The 25161-nt window shown below is 43.0% G+C and overlaps 2 protein-coding genes across 3 annotated transcripts in view; both read left to right on the top strand.

Annotated features, from left to right (window-relative positions):
• The window catches only part of AGTR1 (angiotensin II receptor type 1), a 59806-nt gene extending 53784 nt beyond the window's left edge, over positions 1-6022 (top strand). The window contains exon 2 of the mRNA XM_060242319.1: positions 4084-6022. Within this exon, the coding sequence (XP_060098302.1) occupies positions 4133-5209 (1077 nt within the window). The 5' untranslated portion in view covers positions 4084-4132 and the 3' untranslated portion in view covers positions 5210-6022. The remainder of the gene's footprint in view (positions 1-4083) is intronic.
• Positions 1-25161, top strand: part of GYG1 (glycogenin 1) — a 571889-nt gene that overhangs the window by 358200 nt on the left and 188528 nt on the right. The gene's annotated exons all lie outside the window — the stretch shown is intronic.

Below are 25161 nucleotides of genomic sequence, written 5' to 3' on the forward strand. Positions count from 1 at the left end.
CTATACCGTATATTTCACTAAGGTCTGATAAGCTACATTAATCTAGTCAGGCGTAGGCTAGCCGGAAGAGGCTTGTCTTACAGGCCCTGCGGAACTGAGTAAGATCCCGCAGGGCCCTCACCTCTTCCGGCAGCTGGTTCCACCATGTGGGGGCCATTGTGGAAAAGGCCCTGTCTCTGGTTGTCTTGAGACGGACTTCTTTGGGCCCGGGGATGGTGAGAAGGTTTTGCGTCCCAGACCTCAGTACTCTCTGGGGAACATGTGGGGAGAGACGGTCCTTCAGGTAGGCAGGTCCCAGGCCATATAGGGCTTTAAAGGTAATGACCAGCACCTTGTACCGGACCCGGTATATTATTGGAAGCCAGTGCAGAGCCCGAAGACCCGGCCGAATGTGCCCCCACCTTGGGAGGCCCAATAACAGCCGGGCCGCGGCATTCTGCACCAGCTGCAATTTCCGGGTCCGGCACAGGGGCAGCCCCATGTAGAGGGCATTGCAGTAATCCAACCTCGAGGTGACCGTAGCATGGATCACTGTTGCTAGGTCGTCGCGGTCCAGGAAGGGGGCCAACTGCCTTGCCCGCCTAAGATGAAAAAACGCGGACTTGGCAGTGGTTGCTATCTGAGCCTCCATCTTTAGGGACGGCTCCAGTAGCACCCCCAGGCTTTTGACCCTGTCCGCCGCCATCAGCGGCGCACCGTCAAAAGCTGGTAGGGGGATTTCCCCCCCTGGACCACGACGGCCCAAACAAAGGACCTCTGTCTTCGCAGGATTCAGTCTTAGTCCACTCAGTCTGAGCCACTCAGCCACGGCCTGTAGTGCCCGGTCCAGATTTTCTGGGGCGCAGACCGGTCGGCCGTCCATAAGTAGATAGAGCTGGGTGTCATCTGCATACTGGTGACACCCCAGCCCATACCTTCGGGCAATCTGGGCAAGAGGTCGCATATAGATGTTAAATAACATCGGGGAGAGAACTGCTCCCTGGGGCACTCCACAATTAAGTGTGTGCCTCCGGGATAGCTCCCCCCCAATTGCGACCCTTTGTCCCCGACCTTCAAGGAAAGAGGAAAGCCACTGCAAGGCCAACCCCTGAATCCCCGCGTCGGCGAGGCGGCAAGTCAGTAACCGATGGTCGACCGTATCGAACGCCGCCGATAGGTCCAACAGCATCAGCACTGCCGAGCCACCCCGATCCAGATGCCGTTGAAGGTCATCCAGATGCCGTTGAAGGTCATGTAGCACCCCTTGGTGCTCTAGCTGATGGCAAAAGTCAAAGTAACCTTGATCTCCCCACTGCAGTCCCTGGGCAACTGGATGATCTGGTTTCTCCAGGGAGGGGAGATGCAAGCTTGCAATAAATTCGCAGAATATCTAATCATGAAGTTTACTTTTGGAGGAAACAAGGCCATGAGGAACCATGGATAAAATATTTGAACATTTCTCCCACATATCCCCAGAATTATGCTTGAGGAAGGCAATTTCCCATCTACTCTGTTAATTTAACTGGCACTTGATTGCTGTCAACAGTCTGTGCTTTCTAAAGCATATGCATTCTTGAGGCCATGTTGTTGGTTTCTTTTATAGGACAACCAGTTTGGTGTAGGGGTTAGGAGCTCAGGCTCTAATCTGAGAGAACCGGATTTGATTCACTACTCCTCCACATCCAGCCAGCTGGGTGACCTTGGTCACTCACAGGTTGTCTCAGAGCTGTTATTTCAAGAGCAGCTCTCTCAGCCCCACCTACTTCACAGGGTGTCAGTTGTGGGGAGGGGAAGGGAAAGAAAATTGTAAGTTGCTCTGAGACTCCAAGTGAAGGGCAGGGTAGAAATCCAATTTCTTCTTCCTCCTCCTCTTCTTCCTAATTTGCCATGCCTGGGAACTTTGCCCAGTGTTTGTGGAAACAACTATCTTGTCTGTCTGGGTGGCCTGTTTTCTCCTGTACAGAGTTCTGAATGGAGGAGGAGGTTGCCCTGCTGATGGAGGACACAGGAGACTTATTTGTGCAATCTTGTACAGAGAAATTTTTCATAGGATTGCATAGTAAGTCAATAAATATCTAAAGCATGAGGTTATCTTCACTAGTATTTGGGGAGAAATTATGAACGGTGACTTTAGGGCTGCAAATCAGCTGTGTCTTTGTTCCATAATGTAGGGACAAAGGGTTCTGTCTCAATGAACTCTTTTAGACTGCTGGTCTCCAAATGGCTTCTCTCCCAAAATTATAACTGATCTCCAGACTACAGAGTTCAGATCCCCTGGAGAAAATGGCTGCTTTGGAGGTAGAGTTGCACTTAACCATGGTGGCTCAGTGGTAGAGCATCTGCTTGGTAAGCAGAAGGTCCCAGGTTCAGTCCCTGGCATCTCCAAAAAAGGGTCCAGGCAAATAGATGTGAAAAACCTCCACTTGAGACCCTGGAGAACCGCTGCCAGTCTGAGTAGACAATACTGACTTTGATGGACCAAAGGTCTGGTTCAGTAGAAGGCAGCTTCATATGTTCATATATGTTCAAACAATGCCTCCTGCCAGTAATGTACACTTTCCACCACCTCTCCTTTGGGCAGTGGGAGAAACATCTTTTTAAATTATTTAATTGCTATTATCAATTGTCAAAACTCCAATGTTTATTCATTGTTTTATTGTTTTAGTCTTGACTGTTGTGAGCCGCCCTGAGCCTGCTTCAGCGGGGAGGGCGGGATATAAATCCAAGGAATAAATAAATAAATAATCATAGGTGTCACACTCAGTGTGATGTCACTTCCGGGAAAACCCCAGAAGTGGTGCCATGTCACTCCAGAAATCCTACAGTGACATGACTTCACTTCCAGTTTCTCCAAAAGTGATGTCACCTAACATGCAATGATAGCACCTCCATGTCCCCACCCCTCATAACTGCTGGGTGGTAGCCACTGTCTGGCAACTGTATCTGGAAGGTAGACTCTTTGGCATTACACCTCATCGAGATCTCTCTGCTTCCCAAACCCTACCCTCCCCAGGCTCCGCTTCCAAATCTCCAGGAATTTCCCAACTCTAGACTATGGATGATGCATGTGTGCTGTGTGTCATTCATTAGTACCTGAATATCAAATAATATGCCAAGAGGGACTTGGCAGCATTCCTATTTCCTAGAGCTCTGTGATATTTCCCAGCCCTAAGAGACTTCCATCATTATAACCCCTTGGACTACTCAGCCATAGGGGTTGAAATAGGAAAACCTCCCTTAGCCACCTTGATGCCTCAGAATGCCTAGCAGCAGGGCTTTTTTGTGGCAGGAACTCCTTTGCATATTAGGCCACATACCTCTGATGTAGCCAATCCTCCAAGAGTTTACAGGGCTATTAGTACAGGGCCTACTGTAAATTCCAGGAGGATTAGCTACATCAGGGGTGTGTGGCCTAATTTGCAAAGGAGTTCCTGCTACAAAAAAAGCCTTGCTTAGCAGTAATCCTGTGCTTTACCCCCCTATTCTTGCAAACTAGTTGGGCAAACTGAGCAAACTGGTTATCATTAGGATGGCTAATGATAACCGCCATCCTAAAAGAACAGTATTAGCACTTTTATTAACTTAATTAACTAATTTTTAAACCTAATCAGAATTTTAATGCTTAAATGTAATTTTGTGGTTTTTGCTTTCTTTGTATAATTGAAATTTGTATGATGTTGTTAGCCGCCCTGAGCCTGCTTCAGCGGGGAGGGCGGGATACAAATAAAATTATCTATCTATCTATCTATCTATCTATCTATCTATCTATCTATCTATCTATCTATCTAGTTATCACTTCCTTGAGAAGTGCAGAGCAAGTGAAAAGGGCCATATTCCCAAATCTTGCTTGGTTCCAAGTGACCATCTAGTTCTACTCTCAAATTGGGGGGTGGGAGGGTGGGATCCATGATTAGGAGTGTCATCACTCAGACTTCAGTGGAATCCAGAATCAATCCATGAAACACAGTGACATCACAGTATTTTAAAACACTCGCTGTGACTGGCATCAACTTTTCTTGGGCAAAGAACTCTTGGATGAGCGATCAGTTCTTTCGAACATGCTGGCAATTTAAAAATATTCACTTTATCATTTTTCTTCCTCAGGTGAACTTGGCATCAGATTTCCGAGTATCCTTCGTCTGAACTGATCAAGATGACCATGAATGTGTCCAGTGAAGAGCAATATAAAAGAATCCCAGTTGAATGCTCCCAGTCAGGAAGGCATGAATTCATATACATCATGGTTCCAACTGTGTACACCATCATTTTCATCATCGGTATATTTGGAAACAGCTTGGTAGTGATTATCATTTACTGCTACATGAAATTAAAAACTGTGGCAAGTGTTTTCCTGCTGAATTTAGCTCTGGCTGATTTGTGTTTCCTAATGACCTTGCCCTTGTGGGCTGCCTATACTGCCATGCAGTACCAGTGGCCTTTTGGCAATTGCTTATGTAAATTAACTTCAGCTGCAGCCACCTTCAACCTGTATGCCAGTGTGTTTCTCTTGACGTGCCTTAGCATTGACCGTTATTTGGCAATAGTTCATCCAATGAAGGCCCGACTTAAGCGTACAATGTTCATTGCTCAAATAACATGCATCATAATCTGGCTATTGGCAGCCCTTGCAAGTTTACCTGTTGTCATTCATCGAGGTGTATATGTCATTAACGAAACCAATGTGACGGTATGTGCTTTCTGGTATAAGACCAACAACACCACTCTAAAAGTTGGATTAGGTTTATCCAAAAACATGTTGGGATTCTTGATCCCCTTTGTAATCATTTTAACAAGCTACACATTAATCTGGAAGACGCTGAAAAAGGCTTATCAGATTCAGAAGAACAAGCCAAGAGGAGATGATATTTTTAAGATGATTATTGCCATTGTTCTTTTCTTCTTCTTTTCTTGGATTCCTCATCAAATATTCACATTTTTGGATGTCCTGATTCAGCTTGGTGTGATTGTGGATTGTTCCACTATGGATGTTGTGGATACAGGTATGCCCTTCACCATCTGCCTAGCTTACTTTAACAACTGTCTGAATCCTGTATTTTATGGCTTTTTTGGGAAAAAATTTAGAAAATACTTCCTTCAGCTTCTCAAATATATCCCCCCAAATGTCAGAAACTCCAGTCTAACAACAAAGATGAGTACTCTTTCCTACCGACCTTCAGAAAACTTAATCCTATCTGTCAGGAAAAATGGTGAGCTCTTGGACATTGAGTGATGGTTTTACAAGACGGGTCTTCTCTTCTGCAACAAGATGGCAAGCGTGATGATTCTCTTGCTCCCAGCCACCAGAGCTTAACATATTAAACTACCTGAGGCATCATCCAGCAGAAACTGAGCAATGTCCTTTTGTTTCATATTGCTAAAAGGATTGTTGTTTACACACAAGCACTAACTAACATGAATAGTGACCATCAATATTCTGCCTTAGAATTCTGAAATGTATAGCTGGAAAGATTTCAATATGTGCCAGAAAGTGTGATCAAATTGTCTATTTCATTCTAGCTATGCAATGAAATTGGCTTTGAACATTTGGGAACAGTTCCAGTCTACATAACAGTTGCATAGAAGGCTTGTCTTCAAAGTGCTGAAAAGAAAGGAAAAGCCATGCAATTTTGCAAGGAATGTCAACATTGTTTATTATTCAATACTCAAATGTAATCAAGATGGACCTGTAACACATAGGTATATATAATATATACATAACACAAAGTTCATTCCAATATCAGCAGGAAATTTAAGGCTGTCAAAATTGTGCCTGAATATACTGGTAGTATTAGCAAAATTATTTATGGCCAAAATGTATATATAAAGCAAATGAACATGCATTATGTAAAATATTTCCATTTCTGCCATGACTTTTTGATAAATATATTGCTAAACACAAATCAGTGCCACAAATTCAGAAAATACCACTGATTGAAGGAAATGGTTGCTTCCATAAATGTAGTTTTCTTAGAGCTATTAAGAAAATATATATTTGGGAAGTGAAAATTAAAGGTGTTATTTATATATATATTGAATCATATTTCAGAAGTATTTCTTTGTCATTCTTCCCAATAATATGTTGCCCTAGATGAGATTTATGAGAACAGAAGTCACTCGTTTGGAGGAATACAGAGATAAACAGGTGATTGATGTTATCAAAGTGCTACCCATTGTAATATGTTGTACATACTGACTTAGTGCAACATATCATATCCTAGGTGATGTTAGTAGTATCTTTTTGCATATGTAGGATACAATCTAGTAAGGGGATCTACACAAAGAAACGCATGAAATTCACTCTCACTGGGAAATGATTCCTCCTAGAGCAGTTTTTAGTGTTCCAGTTTGGACACTTGTGCCCTTGACTTTCTTCACAGAGCTCAGAGGGCATGTAGATGGGTCCCAGATGGTTTCCAGTACAAACAGAATGAAGCCGCCATTTCAGCAATAGAATTATGTCATGTAGGTCTAACTATTCCTTCAGTGTGGGCGCACTTACACTAGTTGACATAGAATCTTTGTACCTGGGGTTGCCAAACTGCATCCATTGGCCAGATCTCTCCAGATTGCAACTGATCTCCTGATCAGTCCTCTTGGAGAAAATGACTGCTTTGGAGGTGGACTCTATGGCCTTATGCACCTCACATGTAATGACAGCACTTCCATGTTGCCACCCCCATCTCCTACTGGTGCCAGCCATTGGCTGGCATCTGTATCCAGAGTGTGGACTTTATGGCATTACACTTCTCTGAGATCTCTCCCCTTCCCAACCCACCCAGTTCATACCTAAAACTTTGGGAATTTCACAAACCAGAGCTGGCAACCCTAATTTTACACTCCCATCCTGGGATAGAATTTAATGAATTCTTTACTAGTTTGTTAACTAATAAAGCCAGGCAGGATGTGTTGTTGCTGGCATAGAGGAAGGACCAAGCAGCAAGCATAACTAAGGTGTGTTGTTCACACATGGATTTGGAATCACATCACCTCAGCCTCTAGCAAAACTTCATGCAAGTGTTTTCCATCAGAATTTAATTTTGTTTCTTCTATTATATACCATGAATTTTATGCACAGTCATTCTTTTTTCCTCCTAAGCACCTATTTGCAGTTCTGTGGAGAAAGTTGTTGTGTTCAACAAGTGAATGGACAACTAGCTGTCTGTGTGATCCCAGCTGCTGGAAAAATTGCAGCCACAATCATGGAAATAGCTGGAGTATATTGATATAAAATTGCATGAAGTTCTACACTGTAAACAACCCCCCTTAGCCAACTCCTGGAATGCATCCATTGGCCACAACCAGAATTATATACTCATATTACCTCCTTATGATTAAATCATGTTTTGGATTTTGAATCCCCACCGCCACCACACACACAAATACTTCTAGAGAACATATCTACTTAAAGCAAAATGCAAGCAGCACATGCAACATTTGTTTGTTTGTCTTAACCTTAAAGTTATTGTTGACATTAAGAGATGCCCTACCTATCAAACAGGATAATACAGATTTGAATTAATGCAGGAATGACTTTTCCTGTTCATTGCTACCTATGACATAGAATGCAGTTATTTTTCTGCTGGCAGAGTTCTTTAAGTGTTAGCTTGCTGAAATTGTAAATAAATATATTTATTTCTATTTATTAAATAATAAAACTTCATTTTCCCCATCTTGGATTTAATGATCATAAATGTATATACCATAAAATAGGGATGTGCACAAAATATTAATTCTCATTTTAAATGAAAACTGTTTCATCTTCATTAGTAGCCAATTTTTTTAAAAAATGTATTCTTTGTTCATTATTTGTTTTATTCCCCAGTTTTCCTTCCTTCTTCTCACTTATTATACAGCCAGGTAGAAACCAGCATGTACTGGCAAGGATTGAGAAACTTCTCATCCCTGTCCACCCACCTCCAAATCACCAGGGAAAAGATGGTTCATGTTGATCTGTGGTTTGCTTGTCTTTACAAACCATGAACTTGCGAACCATGAACTTACACAAACTTTTACATTTCCCAAATTGGTTTGTAGTTTGTTCGGTTCATTTGATTTGTGAGGTGGTCAAACACTCCTCTCATGAATTAGAGACGCCAAACTCATAGGGAGTCTTCAGCAGGCTCTCCTCCACCCACCCTCCAAGTGTGGCAAAGATTGGATTTGGGATGTCTGAGTTATAGCCCCCCAAAGCAGGTGCCCCCAGGAAAGCTCAGCTCTAGCTTCAGGTTTGGTCCCTGAAACCACAGCAAGAAACACCTTCCCAGGCAGGACAAGTGCTTTAAAAAAGTCCCACTATGTGGGGAGAAAGGAGTCCCTCAAAGTCTCCCCTAAATCGGCCATGCAACAAACAATGTTTCTTCTGCTTTCATGCCAGCTAACTCTTTTTGCTGCAAAGTGAAAGCAGCTGAGTCAGGGTGTGATATTATACTGGTATATGCTTTGCTCGCATAGAGCAGGATGGGAGCTCCATGGTTGGCTCCCAGGGCTGCCAATCAAGTTTTGGACAATTGCTTTTGTGTTTCTAGGGCTCTCCACGTCCACCCCCAGCATTACCTAGGAATTGACTGAATCAGTGCCAGGCTGTCTGGAGAACAAACCATTAAAATGAACCATCCAAACCATTAAAACGAACCATCCAAAAAAGGTGGTTCACATTTTTGGTTCAGGAATGATGCGAACAAACTAACTGCTTCAAAACTAACAAGCCCAGTTTATGCTCAGACCATGGTTCCTTTTTTGGTTCCTGCCCATTCCTACTCTTTCCTATATGTCTGAGATGCCATGCCTCAGTGCACCCTGAGCAAAGTAGTCCCAGGGTGCCTACTATTAATGAGTCACACACACACTTTCCCAGTGTGCACAATGGTACAAAGTCTAGATCAAAAGAGCATTCAATACATCAGAGGAATTAGCTGGAGGACAGAAATACTTGGCCCACATCTGTTCTTTCTGATCACTTTCTGGTTACTCAGCAGTTGCATCAGCAATGGCCCCAGCTCCTCTCACACCAGCACTATCACCAGGCTACACAATTAATGAGTAGGAAATATTAAATGCCAGCTGCATTATCTTCTTTCCCTTTTCCCTCTTTTCTGATCAAACTAGACAGCTAGGTACCAGAATTACAAAGAGATCCAACTGTTAACTAATATCAATGTTAGGTTCAAGTCCAGTAGAATCTCAGAGACCAAAAAGAATTTTCAGGTCTAAGCTTTCAAGAATCAAAGCTCCTTTTCCTGATGAAGGGATTTTGACTCTTGAAAGCTTATACCACAAAAAATTTGTTTGATCTCTAAGGTGCTAGTGAACTTAATCTAACTCTTGTTCAGCAGACCAACAAGACTGCCTGAAATTAATATAAATGTTGTTAACTTTACTTTTTAAAAATGACATTAATTAAAATGGCTTTTATTTTTTTATTAATAGCTGCATGAACATCCCTAGTGTAAAATGTGTATATATGTGTGTATATAAGTAGACAATACTATAAACATTCAGCAATGGCGATACAGGGAACACTGTGCTCCCCCAAAATGTATTATCATTTTGTGAGTGTTTCTATCACAATGCATATTTTCAAGCAGCTGAAATTGGTAGTGTGACTGCTACAGATGTAGACAAATTTCCCATGGAATTTACCTCTCCTTTGATAGTTTCATCTACATATACCGCCAATAGGAACTATAAAAGTTCATTGTAGCCAAAGATGATCTTTTTTATTTGATGAATGTGTCAGCAAAACAGTACAATGTGCTAATATATGTAATTTGTTTTATGTTATATATTTTGTTGTATAGTATATTAGAACACTATAAAACCTACCTATAATATAGATTTAATGTCTATAAAAGCTGTGAAAGACCTTGTCTTTATTATATTATACCATCCCAAGATTTCATCAGAATTGTTCTTCTATCTGTTGGATTTCTGTATCATTGTGTATATGAACCCCAAAGCCCACAGTATCTGCTGGAATATGCTGTCTGTGATTGTTTGGCAACATAACTAAAAAAAATTGACAGTACCATCTGAAGCAGAGTTATGCTCTTCAATGGACTAGCATATAACTCTGTTTAGGATTCTACTGTCAGAGTCTTGTATTAATACATACATGGAAGTCCTCCATTTGCTTCTGGTTTTCATTCACTTTGGGATGGCAACTTTATATCGAGTATAGCAAACATTAATCCAGGAGTTCACAAATCCATGCACGCACAAATACTAGCAAAACATGAGCTTTTCTCACCATCCTTAAGACTTTTTAAAGTCCCATTCTTTCTCCAAAGCTTATGTAGATGAGATGATCTCCCTTGTTTTTTTCTTCCTCACAACCACTGTGTGAAGCTAGTTAGGCTGGGATTGGCAGTCACCTATTGAGTTTCCTGGCCCAGGCAGAGTTCTAATTGCAGGTCTTCCCAGTCCAGGCCTAACACTCTAGTACATTACACTGTCATTAATAGTGCTTTTGGAGTGTCAGTTTGCTGTAGTGGTTAAAAGCAGCAGACTCTAATCTGGAGAACCGGGTTTGATCTTCCACTCCTCCACATGCATCTGCTGAGTGACCTTGGTTCAGTCAGTTCTCTCAAGAGCAGTTCTCTTAGAGCTTTCTCAGCCCCACCTACCTCACAGGGTGCCTGTTGTAGGGAGAGGATGGGAAGGAGATTGTAAACTGCTCTGAGACTCCAGGTGAAGGGTATGGTATGAATCCAACTCTTCTTCTTTTTCTTCTTCTTCTTGGCATGGAGCAGGGGTCACTGGGGATATATGTGGGGGAGGTATTTGTGTGGGGGGTTGGACTAGATGACTGGAGGTCCCTTCCAACTCTATGATTCTATTCTTATTCTTCCCCTTAAGATAAAAAAAATAATGTGCCAAGATCACGTTTGGATTTTGTGCACTGATAGAGATGCCATCAGTAAGATTTCTCCCCTGCTCCCTCTGACTCCAGCTCAAAATGCTTGCCAAATGCTCTTCCTGCAGGTCCCTCAGGAAAAAAATCATGAGAATAGAGTTAAAGGACTGTCGTAGGAGGTGAGGTGTTACCAAAAATTATCCCCTTTCTGTCAGCAGAAAGTTTCCACTAGATCCACCTTAAAAGATTTAGAAAAATGTTTTAGTGAAAAACACTGAGTTGGATATTCATGCCCATCTTTGTTTCAGTACTAGGACAAAGCATTGACACTGGGCTAGCCTTTCCAGACTCACTTGTCTCCTCTTTACTATAGCCCCATATCACATGGGGACCTCCTCCCCTGTATTTCTGAGCCATTACAGAAATCAATCATATAATTAGCCAAGCATATTGAAGTGACTCTGTTATATACATGTTTGATCAGCAACATGAATAAAATGTCTTCTGGAGTATATATTCTCTGTGTGTACGTTGTAAATTGTATAACATGCTAATTGTTATGTTGTTTTATGAGTCATAGTATGTTTCTTGAGAACTATTCTGTTCAGTGTACTGTACCAATTGTGACATATTTGGCAGTTTTGTTTGGATCATTCATAAAAATATACACAGTAGTCATAAACACCAAAGCTTTTCAGTGTATAGCATCAACACTGAAATTATCCCCTACTGAAAATAGCAGATAGTATCAATGTTAGCGTTAAAATGTATAAATTGTAGAGCGGAACATGAAGAGGAGGTCCAATGAAAGCTGAGCTATTTGTCATGAAAATCTGGACTTTTTCTCCTACACTGAGACTTAAATTTATATTTTTTGTTATCAGATGAGATTACAAATTAGTTTTCTTACTCAGAATGCAATATGTCATGTTACGACTTTCAGCATCCAGTGACAAAATACAGGGTTTCCCAGCCATATTTTGATTAAATGCCTCTACCAAGCTGAACACAGGCCATCAGCCACTTTTGTGGCCTAGTTCATGACCACTCTGTTCTTAGAATCCGCAATCTTATGTACACATACAGCAAAATGAGGTGGAAATAAGGTTCTAAAGGTCTGCTGTGGAAGAAGGACTTCTTCTTAAGGAGTACTACATTAGACTGCAGATGAAAGATGATATTGTTCAGTGTTCCTCAACATTAAGAATTCCCTGTAAGTAGAAATGTAGCATAAAATACAAACATTTTCTTCTAAAAATGTGCCCCATCACCTGCAGGAGTTCAACCTGTTCTACCACACCAAAATTCGACTATCTCATTCTGCTACATGTGTCAGCCTCAAATGCAGGCCTCAAGGACATCAGTCTGCAATACATGGTTGCAGAGCAGTGTTTGGCTTATTACAAGGCAATGAAACTACCTCAGGAGTAAGTTTATAAATAACCCATCCTCAGAAAAAAAAAAAACCTATATTGTCCCATGGATTAGCCTCTAGTACTTTCAATAAATCTCTTCATGCCAGGTCTCTTGCTGCCTGCCCTGATACTTCCTTCTAGCAATCTGTGCTTCTTGTTCCCTCTCCTTTGGGAGGCAAAATTTTTATTGCTTTACCATAGTTTCCAGCAACTCCTAGAGTGACACGACATCACTCCTGGTTTCCCCAGAAATATCATTGCATTATGTGCACCGATGGCACCATCCAATCTCCCAACCAGGTACCAGCCCAATGCCATCCATCTACTGGCAACCCTATTTCAAAATGCCATGGAAATGATCTGGGGTAGCACATAATCACAGAATGTTATTGTAGCTGATTATATGGAGGGCTTGAGTTGGATCTAACCAGCTTTCTATTGAGGAAAAAGGAAGGAGAGGGTTCTTTTTGATCACTAAAAAGCTATGCAGGAGATCATGAGACCTGCATGGATCAAAGCCATCTGGAACAGGGGTTATCATAAGCTGGGGAATTGGCAAACTTGAGCAAAAAAATCAGGCTGGACCCAACCCCTTGTATAGGATCTCCAATGGTGCGTTCACACTACACTACATAATGCATTTAACATCTGGATTTTTACTGTGTGAGAATAGCAAAAATCCGGATGTAAAACACATTTAGTGTAGTGTGAACACACCACAAATGTAGCAGACTCCTCAAGAATGCATTTGGATGCAGTCATCATATGATGACTGCTTCAAAGGAAGTAGGCCTAAGAAGTTCACTTTGGCCTTTCATTCATCCTCTTTCGCTATCAAGTTTTTCAGTTTTTGTATTTGGCCCCAGTCTTTGATGACTATATTAACAAAGTAGACAGCTGATATTTTCCCTTAAATTCTGTTATTTTTCCTAACACAAGAAGTGCTTTATTCTAGTAAATTCCCTTAAGCTGAAGAGAATGGAGCAGAATGATGTTCTTTTTCACTGTTTATCCGCATTGTGGCTATACTAATGCTTCATGTTTCTTAGAATGTAACTCTTCACTGTGAAAATATAAAGCAGGTTAACATTTAAAGCCCTTCAGCTCCTACTATGGTACTGCCAGCTTACTGAGAAAGAATGTATATTGTTTGCATAGTAGACTTCAGTGATACAGTGTAAGCGTAAATTTCATATTTTATATGAGTTGCAGATTTATTGAAATAAAACACTGCTTATTTTGACTCTAATCAAGCCTTCTCAAGGGATTTTTATTATTACATCTATAAATCATAAGGAACAGCATCGTCATACATTGTATTTACAGAAGTGTTCTATCCATTGGTGGTCTTTGATATTTCAAAACAAATGGAAAGTGGAAAGTCAGAATAGTGCTCCATGCTCTGTATTACAACTCATCTCTAATGAAAGACACAAGTTCTGAGGAGACATTGAACAATGAACCCTTCCTTTCCAGCGCTGCAGACTTGATACATATTGGGCCACCTCATGGCCGCATGGTGCTGCTAAATTTTATTTCGGGGGTATTTGATCACGGATCCTCAACGTCATATGTAGTTTTACCCTCAAACTGTCATGGTTGTCTTTACAAATTTCAGAGCAATGCTTTTTCAAAGGCATGTTCTCCAAAGGTACATCTGAATCCAACAACCATACCATTATCTTTATCTTGAAGTCTTTCAGTGAAGATGTTGACCCACACACATACACACAAAGGCACATGTCTCCTAGAGACACCTTTGAGCATAGACAAGAATAAGCTGGAAACATTTTTATCCCAAACCCAGAGGGGGGAAAATTCATAGAAGCTTAAAAACTTTTTTATTGGCACTTAAGCATATTTTTCCCTGATTGAAGCAGAATTCATGAACCAATTACAAGTCCATGACAAAGCCTGCTAATGATCAGCCTTCAAGAACCGCTGTTGTTTTCTGACAGTTCAGAAGCTGTTTTTGTTTATTTCAGGAAAAAGGAAGCATCAAATCTTTTATGGACTATCCAAACTGAAGAGACAGAATAGTGGCTGCTAATTATCCATTGCCATCATTTCACTAAAGCTCCCACTGTAGAACAGAAGACTTTACGTAACAATTTAGAATTCTAATTAATTCTTGTCAGCAAGGAAGACTTCTTTGAAGCAATAACATGCACTTTACGACTCAACGCTGGTATTATGTCACACAAAGGTGGCAAACATATAGCCCAATTATAGGGAAAAGATTATAAGGGGGCAGCAGATGTGAAACAATTTTATTAACGAAAGCCAAAAGAAATTATGACACAAAAAGAAAAATGTGAGTAAGACAAAGGTCAGTAGCATCAGAGCCTGTTTTACATTAGCTGCTCCTGCCATTTTACATTTCCATAGCTGCCAAAACTAACAATGTAGAATCAGCTTTTCATCCCAAAATGAATTGTTCCTTGAGATAGAAGAAGCATGTATTATTATTTTTCTTTAAAATAGCACACATTTTCAGTCGAGAGATTACAAGCAAACCGCCTCTTCTTCAAAGCTCTATACAGTGATCACCTCATAGCATCTGGAAATTATCTCAGGATGCAGCAGGAACTAGAAAGGGAGAAACATTGATCTGCAACTTGGAATCATCACAGGTTTTCCTCCCTTCTATCATGCACCTAAAGTAGAATAAGATGTGAGTCCTTTCCATAAATAATGCTGACCGGCAGCAGCTTTCCAGATACTCAGATAGAGGCCTTCCACAGCATCTTCTTCCAGATCCTTTTTTTAATGGAAGAGATGCAGCAACTGAATTGGTGCTTCTTTCTATGGAATGTTCTGCCACTGAGCCATAGCTCTTCCCAGGCATCACACATCCCCACACCACACATCCAGCACATAAATAAGAACATTATCCAGATGGGTGTATGAAATGGACTTACATTTTCTTCAAAGTGCCCCAGTTTTTATCTACTGTTTTTGCCCAAATTCCAGATAAATTCCAGATTTATCTACCATGTCATCATAACTGATCTCTTGAAAACATATTTCATATATAAGGGATGGGCATACTCTTTCTTAAGCACATTTCATACACATTAACATTTGATGCATTTTATAATTCTATGTGGAATCTGAAAGCTGGCTGATTAGGGTTGCAAGGATCTTCTTGGCAACTGGTAGGGGGGACTTACCAGGAGCACTGGCCAGTCAATGTTGCAACCAAATGGTTTTGTCGCTTCTGACCCAAAAGTGACTCAGATACAGTAATGTCAAGGCAAAGCTCTGGTATCTGGGCAAAAATTCTATGGTAAATTTGACTTCTACCAGAGAGTTTTTGCCCAAATTGCAGAGTGTTGCCCCAACATTGCCAACATGATGTCAGTTCCAGGTCATGTCAGAAGTGATGTAGACACTGCTGTACATCAGCTGGGCTTAGGGTTGCCAGGTCTGACTCAGAAAATATCTGGGGACTTTGGGAATGGAGCTGGAAGACTTTCCCATTCCCTAAATAATCAAACAAATAAATAATACAGCAGTGCAGTTCCCCTGAATACAGTCTTCATTTCCTCATCTTTCTTTGCCTACCCTGGCAGCTCACTTCCACTAAATGAAAGTGAGATTTGTCCTACCCCCACAAGTCCCCTTGTCAGACTTTGGAAGCATTTCCAAGCATGACTTTTTTAAGGGACACACACACACATTCACAAAGCAGCCCAAATAAAGAGAGTTTGCAAGCCCACGCAAACTCTGTCTGATCTCACTGGGGCAATTTACTCATGAGAGTTGCTGAATATAACAAGCTGCTGTATTTCAACCAGCTTCTTCAGACAGAAACAGGAAAGAAGAGCAGCCTTGGGGGTAGAGTTTTCCTCCATCCCATAATCAGGTTCTAGCTCTTTCCTATCCATTTTCCTATGGAAACAACTTCTGAAGCGAATGCAAAACAAAGTAACTCTGCTCTCTGCCTTTCTCACAGATTCACATACTGGTGGCTCTGCTTGCGCACCCCACCCCCTGCTTTCCTGCTGCTGAGATTTAATGGCATGCACACATTCCAAAACACAAACAATTGCATTTCCTAAGCCTGCCAAGGTTTAAATGCACATGGTGACTGTTGGGGAGAAGTGTTCCCCCACCAGCCAGCTGGCTGAAGGTGGGAAGAAGTCTGCAAAACTGGGAGATTCCCCACTGGGACCTGGGGACTGGCAAGCCTAGCTGGGTTTTGCTCTTTTGGGGGGTAAGTCCTGCTGCTGGCTAACTTATCAGCAACAGGGGGGTGGGGACTGGTGGCAGGGGATCCCTGCCTCTACCAGAGGGTCTGGCAACTTTATCTGGAAGAAGATTGTGCATTTGATATTTAGGATGTGCAGGTGAACATAATCTAAATAAAACCCAAACCAAATACCATTCACCTGTGGAGTCCCCTGGGAAGCTACATTGTCTCCCAGGCTTTCCAATATCTATAATGCTACTAAGAAAGGTCATCTGAGGTTTTAGAGTAGGTTGTCATCAGTATATAGATAGTATATTCTACTGAAGACAGTAGTGGTCTGAATAAAGGTGAATACATTGAAACTCAATTATGGCAATTTGAAATTGTTTGTAATGGATAGTGCTAGAACTGGCAAAGTAGTACAAATGCCTAGATAGAGTCATGAATAACGATATAAATGTGCCATCAAGTCACAACTGACTTATATGGGTATCTTCCAAATTTTAATGCTTATAGTTTGGAAGTGTTCTTGGAGATAGGCCCTGATATTGGATGGTCCAATACTAGCTAAGAACACAATTTATTTTTCATTTCAGTGAACTCACCAGTTTTTCCCCATCTTAGGATATGCATGAACAACCTGTTAACTGGACTGCTCTAACATTAGGGTTGCCAGGTCTCCCACTATGGGAGACATCCCAGCAACAGCCCTCAACCTTTGCTATCATTCAGTAGAATGGTTGTGCGGAAAACAAAACATCAACATTGCATCAATAGCATGACATCATTTCCATGGTGACATCACATCATTGGCACAAATAAAGCCATAAAATGTCTAGTGAATCCTAGATCATGGTGCCAACAGTGTGACAGCACTTACAAGCGATTCCTCTTCATCTACTACTAACAGCCAGTTATGAGTGAGCATTCTTTATCTGGGCTCCAGGCTATAAAATCATGAGATTCATAAGCATGAAGATTTATGCTCTGAGTATGAGATTCATGCTGTAAGTAAACCTTAAAGTCTCATCAATTTATTTTGGGGGGTTTTTTTCTTGGGCAAGTTTTTTTTTTTTTGCTGACCTGTTCTGTGTTAAATGTGTTAGTGATTGTGTTGTTTTATTGTTTTACGATATTTTTGCCACACATGTCAAGAATTTCTTATGTTGAAAAATAATCTAAACAAATAAAACAATTAGTGCATTCAATATATCACAACCCTTATAGGTGATCTACTGGTTTTGCAAGGAGAATAAGCTGCATATGGGACTGCAGTTCTATATATGTTATATGTGATGGATATTTGGAGTATTAATAAGGATTATTAAATTTCATTACACTCTCTTGTTTCCGGTTTGTGGCATGAATTTCCCCCACTTAGAAAGAAACTACTGTTAGGTGCTTGTGTGTATTTGCAGACCATGTTAAGGAAATTCAGTAGAATTAATTCTGTTTATTCCATTAATATTGGTATCTTTTTCTACATATGAAACAAACAAATTGAGAATACCAGCAAAAAAATGAGCCAAAAAAACCTGGTAATGACAACATATAAAAACAGAATGCAACAAAAAGGGAATAATTGTATATCTTTAATAATGACAACAACAAAACATGTATAGGCATCTCTTTGTGGCAGGATAGATCTATAAATGAATTGCTACGGATAGGATAGCCATGTGGATCTGCAGTAGAAGAGCACTGAGTCCAGAAGCAGTTTAAAGACCAATAAGATTTCTCAGATCTCCAAACAAAGGATTCTTTGACTCTCAAAAGTTTATACTCTGAAAAACTTGTTTGCTACTAAGAAGAAGAAAATTTACAGGTTGCCAGCCAAAGAAGCCATATTGTATGGTCTGCTAACTGGTGTTAGAGAAATTGCCCTAAAAATAGGGTTTGGGGGAATTTAGAGCGGTGGGCAATCAGCCTTTCAGCAAGATCTAAAACCTGTTTATACAGAAGCCGTCTTCTTTGGAAGTTACCCAGTAACGAGGCAATATGATCTAATAATCAAGGGGGGGTTATTATAAAATACAGGCAAACGTACAAGGGTATAAAATCACACAACACACATACAGTCCTAATAAATATAGGGTTGAAATAGACAGGGGTAAACACAAGGGTTGATAAACAGGGCAATAATTACCTATCGTAGTCTTCAAGGAAGGCTCCAATGGTGATGAAAAAGGAGATGGAGGATGGACCCTCAACTGATCAGGTATCGGGGCGTATCTAACAGCGGGGTATGTGATACTGTCAGATGCACACATGTGTGATGTAGGGTCAGAGCTTATAAGGTCTTCCTTAAGCCCTTAGGGGGTAGGAGGGCAAAGGATTGTGACACTGGGTCAGATGGGGCATGATGTGGTATCACATTGTGTATTACCTCAGGAAAAGGGGAGTCTGCAGAATGACAGTTAAAGCATGACATGGGTGGAGGTGATTAAACAAGCTATCCAAACTTATCTAAAGGTGACAATAGAGGGCCAAATTGGTACCTAAGGTGACACCCAATTTACACAAACTTCTGGCTCTGGGTGAGACTGGTCTTCCTCTTCTTGCTCTTCTGGCTAGCATCATCCATTGTCTACAGTTTCGTTTGACAAAGGCTTGGGCGGTCTGGCAGGATCCACACCTAAGCTAGGCTTGATTGCCTTATGCAGATGTTTGAAACAGCTGTTGAATACATGAGCCTCTTGCTTCTCTGTCATGGAGTCTGGCACTGCAGGAAGATGGTCACTGGTGATGTTAGCCTACCAACATGGCTTTTCTGGACAAGGCTGGAAACTGCTTGCCTGGACAGTTCCTGGCGATGCGACTTCTTCCACTGCAACGGCCGAGATGGTGCACGCACGGAGCAGCTGGAAATCCATCTGTACTTCTGGCTAACACTTTTCCAGAGATATAGAGTGCTGTTGTAATGCTGTGTATTTACAAAAGTCTCTTTTAAAATGGTAGATAAAACTCACGACTCGCAGCAGATGCATGTGAGTTGAATCTCCAGGCACCCTGGCAACCAAATGGGTGATTACGATGTCTGTATATAACTGAAATTAGGGGTCTCTTGCTCACACTGGTTCAATGGATACTGATGTATAAAGTGTCACCAGAGCCAGTTTGATATAGCAGTTAAGTGCTTGGACTATAATCTGGGAGAACCAGGTTTAATTCCCCACTCCTCCACATGCAACTGCCAGTATGACCTTGGATCAGTCACGACTATCAGAGCTGTTCTCTCAAGAGCAGTTTATCTCAGAGTTCTATCAGTCCCACCTACCTCACAGGGTGTCTGTTGTGGGGAGGGGAAGGGAAAGGAGATTGTAAACTGCTCTGAGACTTCTTCTTCTTCTTCCTGAAAGCAGTGGAAGGAGATAAAAGGCAAAGAAATATCTGGGTAGAAATAGGGAACGAAGCCATGAAAAGTCCAAAATTTGGTTGCATTTTGCTTGAATAAGACAAATGCTGAAAACATGCATATTTCTGACAGAAATACAACTGGCTAACCCTGGCAACTGAGGTCTGTGACTGGCTATACTTGAAGAAGGTAGGAGATAAGCATGACAGGGAAGGTGCACTCATAGCAAGGCTAGTGGCAATGCACTGCAGGCAAATCAAACAGGAACTACTGAAACTGGCTTGCTCCGTTTAGCTTTGGCGATCCTGTCCTCAGCCATGCAGCTTGCTTGGTGGGGTATGACAGAAGGATCATCAATTAAGTTTATAAAGGTTCAAATATAAGAGCTATCAAGAGCTCCATGGACCAAAATATAATCACTGTTATTGGCAGTGACAAAAATTTGCCTAAGCAACCATTGTTGAAGAGCCAGGTATCCTTTTATGGGAGTGACCTCAGTGCAAAAAAGCAGCTGTGTTACATGGACTCATCCTACTGCTGAAAACAAGTGCCATGCAATGGGACATCGATGACATCTGTAATTTGATGAATCCATTCCTGCATACAATATATTATCCTATGAACAAAAAAGCAACATTTTTAATACTATCATTTAAAACTCCCTGATAAGGGGTTGCCATCTCACAACTTATACACAGCTGCAAAATGAGAATGGACATGCCAGTTACTACAGCCCTGCGGAAGTGATCTGGAGAAAATTATGGATTTTGAGTATTTCATTGTCTTTGTTCTGTGCTGATAGACAAATTCATATGAAGATGACGCTGATGCAAACATGGGAAGAGATCTGTCTCAGCTCTTCATTGCTGGTACCATTTGTTTTCTCTAGACACCAGGCAAAATGAGTACTTACAGAAAAAATAGGAAACTTTCCATTCTGCACCTTCTTAAGTAGTTATTTTGCCTCCCCAAGTAAGCAAGGATGTATGCACCACATGCTAGATGAGCACTTGTTATTGTTGAGAGGCTCAGAACACATCTTATATGCAGAAAGCCCCTCATTCATCCTCTAGCATCTCCAGTTAGAAGCTCTATCACTGGTAGAGTAGTAGTAGGCGCCAGAAAAGATTTTTCTGTGCCTGATACCATAGAGACCTGCTGCCAGTTAGTCTGTCTGTACCAATAGAAAAGAGCAAGAGTCCAGCAGCACCTTAGGTTAACAAAATTTGTGTCACTGCTGCTCACTTCTTATTTAACACTTCTAATAGGTGTCTGAAGAAATGTGCAGTGACTCATAAAAGCTCATACTCTGCCACAAATTTTATGTAGACTAAGACTGTGGTACAGGATTATTGCTTTTTTCTATGAGTCCACTTCAGGACTTAGTATGGGCAGGAACAAGGAGAATGGAACCTCCGGCAGCCTGCCGGAGATTTTGCCCCTCCCGGTGGAAAGAGCGGGCGATTTAGTGCGCTTTAGCCGCATCTTCAGGGGGTGGGACTTCAGCGTGCCTTCTGAAGCCTCCACTCCCCTCTTGTCAGTCCTCCTGCGGTGCTTGGTGGAGCGTGCTGTCACGCTCTTAGCTGGCATCGGGGGGGGGGAATTAGGCCTTGAAGGGCCATTCGGCGCGGAGTGTGGTGCAGCATTAAGCTCCAACCTCGTCGTGGGACTGATGCAGGGAGTCATTTTAGTGCGGCGGGGCATCCTTCATCTGGCTGTCGGTCCCTTAACAAGGCCTGTGCAGCATGGTTCTGTGTCAGGACCTTCCCTTTTTCCCCTCGTGGTTGGCGTTTTTTGGGGGGGGGTTGCAGGGGCGCTTCATAGGGCGGCAAGGGGCTGCATTATTTGGAAGGCCTTATTCTGTTAAGCCCCTCATTTCTCAGTGGGTCTCCCTCTTAGGGCCTGGTGGCCTTGGCGACCATTTTAAGTGGGCCTGAGGCGGCAGCCAGCAGGTGGGTGAGCGTCAGCCATTTTATGAGGCACTGGAGTTGCTTTCTTCTCTCTTGCTTCTTGTCCCTGGTGGCCATTTTGTGCCTGCTTTTTGCCTTGCCTCTTGTCCTTGGTGGCCATTTTAGGTGATTTTGAGGTGGCGGCCATTTTAGGGGTGGCTTTTGGCCTTTTTTCTGAGTGAGGAAATTGAGTGGTTTTGGGGGGTTGTGAAACTTAGCCCTGGGGCAGAGTGGTAAAGCTGCAGTACTGCAGTTTAAACTCTCTTTCATTTTTGTTTGGTGCCGTAATCCCTTTGGGTGGCAAACATGTCAGGGCGGAAAGGCAGTGGAAAATCAAAGGGTAAGCAGCCTGCTCGTAAGGCTCCTAAGCCACCCCAGAAGTGTCCTCTGCCCCCCCTCGTCTTCAGATGAGGAGGGAGAGGACGAGGTGAACGCAGTCATTTTTCAGAGGCTGCAGGCCCTGGAATGGGCATCTGGCTTCCAGATGCCAGGGAAAGGGCGGGTTCCTAAGCTGTCTTTGCAGGCGGATATACTGACCCGTTTGTCTATTTTGGAGGGCAGGTCTGCTGCGACTACTAATGGAGGAGCTGTTGGGCTGGTCGGCTTGGATGCTGGATCTGGCCCATCGTCCGGTGCGGTTGGTGCGGGAACAGCATTGGTGTACCTCCTGGTAAGTTGGGGGGTAGTTCTTTGCCCTACACTGGGCCTGTGTGGCCCTGGGGGTCCTGGGGATCTGCCGCACCTAATGGGGCTGGTGCTGCTTTAGGTGGTTCCAGGACTCCTTCAACTTCGGGTGTGGGACAACAGAATAACTGAATGTGGCCACATGATCAGTTTGGCCCCTTCAGTAATTGGCCTGGGGTCGGGCAGCAGGGGGCAGCTGCGGCTTTAACTGGCGGATGGGGTTTCCCATCTCCTTACGGGGCAGTCCCGTTTGGTGCTATGCCTTTTGGTGAGGTTGCCTTACCTTTGGGTGATCACCTGCTGCCCACCACAAGAGACAAAATCCTTAAGGGGGAATATGTTGACATATTCTCCCTTTTATTTAGGGAATTAGAAAAAAGGATAAGGAAGAGCTTGATGATAAAGAGAAGGAGAAGCTTAAGAAGAGAAAGGTCGATCGGACCTGGGCCAATTGGCTTCCAGGGTTTTTTATATATGCTTGAGTAATAGTGCGTGCTCAGCCCTGGCGGGCGGCAGCGCTGATTCAGTACATGGACATCATATACAAAGGGTATATGATGTTCAGTGGCCCGACCTGGATTCAATATGACCAGGAATTCAGGATGAGGGCCGCATTGTATCCTTCTCTCCCTTGGGATCAGATTCACCAACAGTTGTGGCTGCAGGTGATGTCACCTGCGCGGCCCAATCTGAGGGACCGCTCTGACAGCGGTCACTTAGTTCCTAAGGGTTCCTCTTCTCCTTCCAGTTCATCATCATCTTCCCGCAGTTCTGCAGGGCAGGCGGTTCAACCCCGCTTGCTTTTCTGGGAGTTTGGGTCGCAGGGGGCGTGCAGTCGAAAAGCTTGTCAGTTCAAGCATGAATGCCCCCTGTGTGCTGGTCCACACTCGTTTAACAACTGTCCAAGAGTTCGGCCACGCAAGGGTCAGAAAAGACCGGGTGGGGGTCCTTCCCAAACTGGAAAAGGGCCCCAGTCCGATAAAGGTGGGACCTCTTGAGCAATGGCTTCATAGGTACCCACATAAGGCTGACAGTTTATATTTGTTGAACAGTTTTACGTTAGATTTTAGAATTCCTTTTCAGGGTTCTCGGGTACCAACTTGGTCTCGGAACCTCAGTTCAGTTAAGGGTTTGGAGCATGTAGTGGAGGCTAAGATTGCCAAAAAGCTGGCGGAGGGCAGGATTTTAGGCCCATTTGCTAGTCCTCCAGTGGTTAACCTTAGGGTTTCCCCTTTAGGGGTGGTGCCAAAGAAGGCGCCTGGTGAATTTCGTTTGATTCACCACCTTTCTTACCCCAAGGGTTCTTCTGTTAATGATGGGATACCTGAGGAACTATGCTCAGTTAGGTATACTAACTTTGATCAGGCCGTGGGCGTCGTTCAACGCTGTGGTCAGGGGGCTGAGTTTGCTAAATGAGATATCAAATCTGCATTTCACCTTCTCCCTGTCCATCTGGATGATTTTGAGCTTTTGGGTTTCTCTTTTACAGGGCAATTTTACATGGACAGGGCGTTGCCTATGGGCTGCTCTGTATCGTGTGCTGCTTTCGAGTGTTTCAGCACATTTCTTGAATGAGCTGTGCGCGAGAAAGTGGATTTACAGGATGTTGTTCATTATTTGGATGACTACCTGTTTGTGGGCCCTGTAGGTTCTGGATGCTGCACTCAGTTGTTGTCCAGCTTTATTGAGCTGGCCGCTGAGTTGGGTATGCCATTGGGCAAGGAAAAAACAGAGGGCCCGGCCCATTGCCTTGTGTTTTTGGGGATTGAGCTGGACACTGTAGTGCAATCGTCCAGGATTCCTTGCCAGAAGCTGGAGGATTTGAAGGAAAGGATTAATACTTTCCTCCTCAAAAAGAAGGTTACGCTTCTTGAGCTGCAGCAGTTAGTTGGGCATCTTAACTTTGCTTGCAAAGTGGTTGCCCCAGATAGGGCTTTTCTTTGCAGGTTCTGTGATGCTATGGCGGGCCTTTACTTGCCCCAGCACAGGACCAGGGTTACTAGCAACATGAGGGAGGACTTGCGGGTGTGGCAGGAGTTTTTGGGATCCTTTAATGGGATTTCTTTTTGGAGAGAGGACATGAGGCTTGAGGTGGAGCTTCAGGTCATGTCTGATGCTGCTGGGTCATTAGGCTTTGGGGTCTACTTCCGTGGACACTGGTGCATGGAGGTGTGGCCGGATTCATGGGTGCAGGCCGGTTTGAGCCGGGATCTCACATTTTTGGAATTTTTTCCCATTTTGGTTGCGGTTTGGCTGTGGGGGAGCGATATGGTCGATTGCACTGTTCATTTTTGGTGCGACAACATGGCTGTTGTTCATGTTATTAATTCCCTTTCATCCAAATCGCAACGGGTTATAAGGTTGGTGAGGGTCTTCACTCTGCTTTGCCTGCGGCTTAACATTTTGTTTTGGCCAAACATGTTCCTGGGGTGAATAACGGGGTGGCTGACGCTCTCTCTCGTAATCAGATGGAGAGGTTTCATCAGCTGGCCCTGGATGCCGAGCTGGAGGCAGTGCCAATGCCCCAGGAGCTATGGCTGATTGGAGAGCCGAGGCCTGCAGAGCGATAGGCCTAGCCATTGCGCCTAGCACCAGGAAGTCTTACAAACGTGCTGTGCAGCAGTTTGAAGACTTTAGGGCCGAGGTAGGGTATCGCATTGTTTGGCCCCTCCCGGTGGAGCAGTTGCTCCATTATTGTGTTTCCTTAAAAGGTAAGGGATTGGCCGTGCGAT

Source organism: Heteronotia binoei, chromosome 6 (genome assembly GCF_032191835.1).
Source record: "Heteronotia binoei isolate CCM8104 ecotype False Entrance Well chromosome 6, APGP_CSIRO_Hbin_v1, whole genome shotgun sequence".
NCBI classification, from domain to species: domain Eukaryota; kingdom Metazoa; phylum Chordata; class Lepidosauria; order Squamata; family Gekkonidae; genus Heteronotia; species Heteronotia binoei.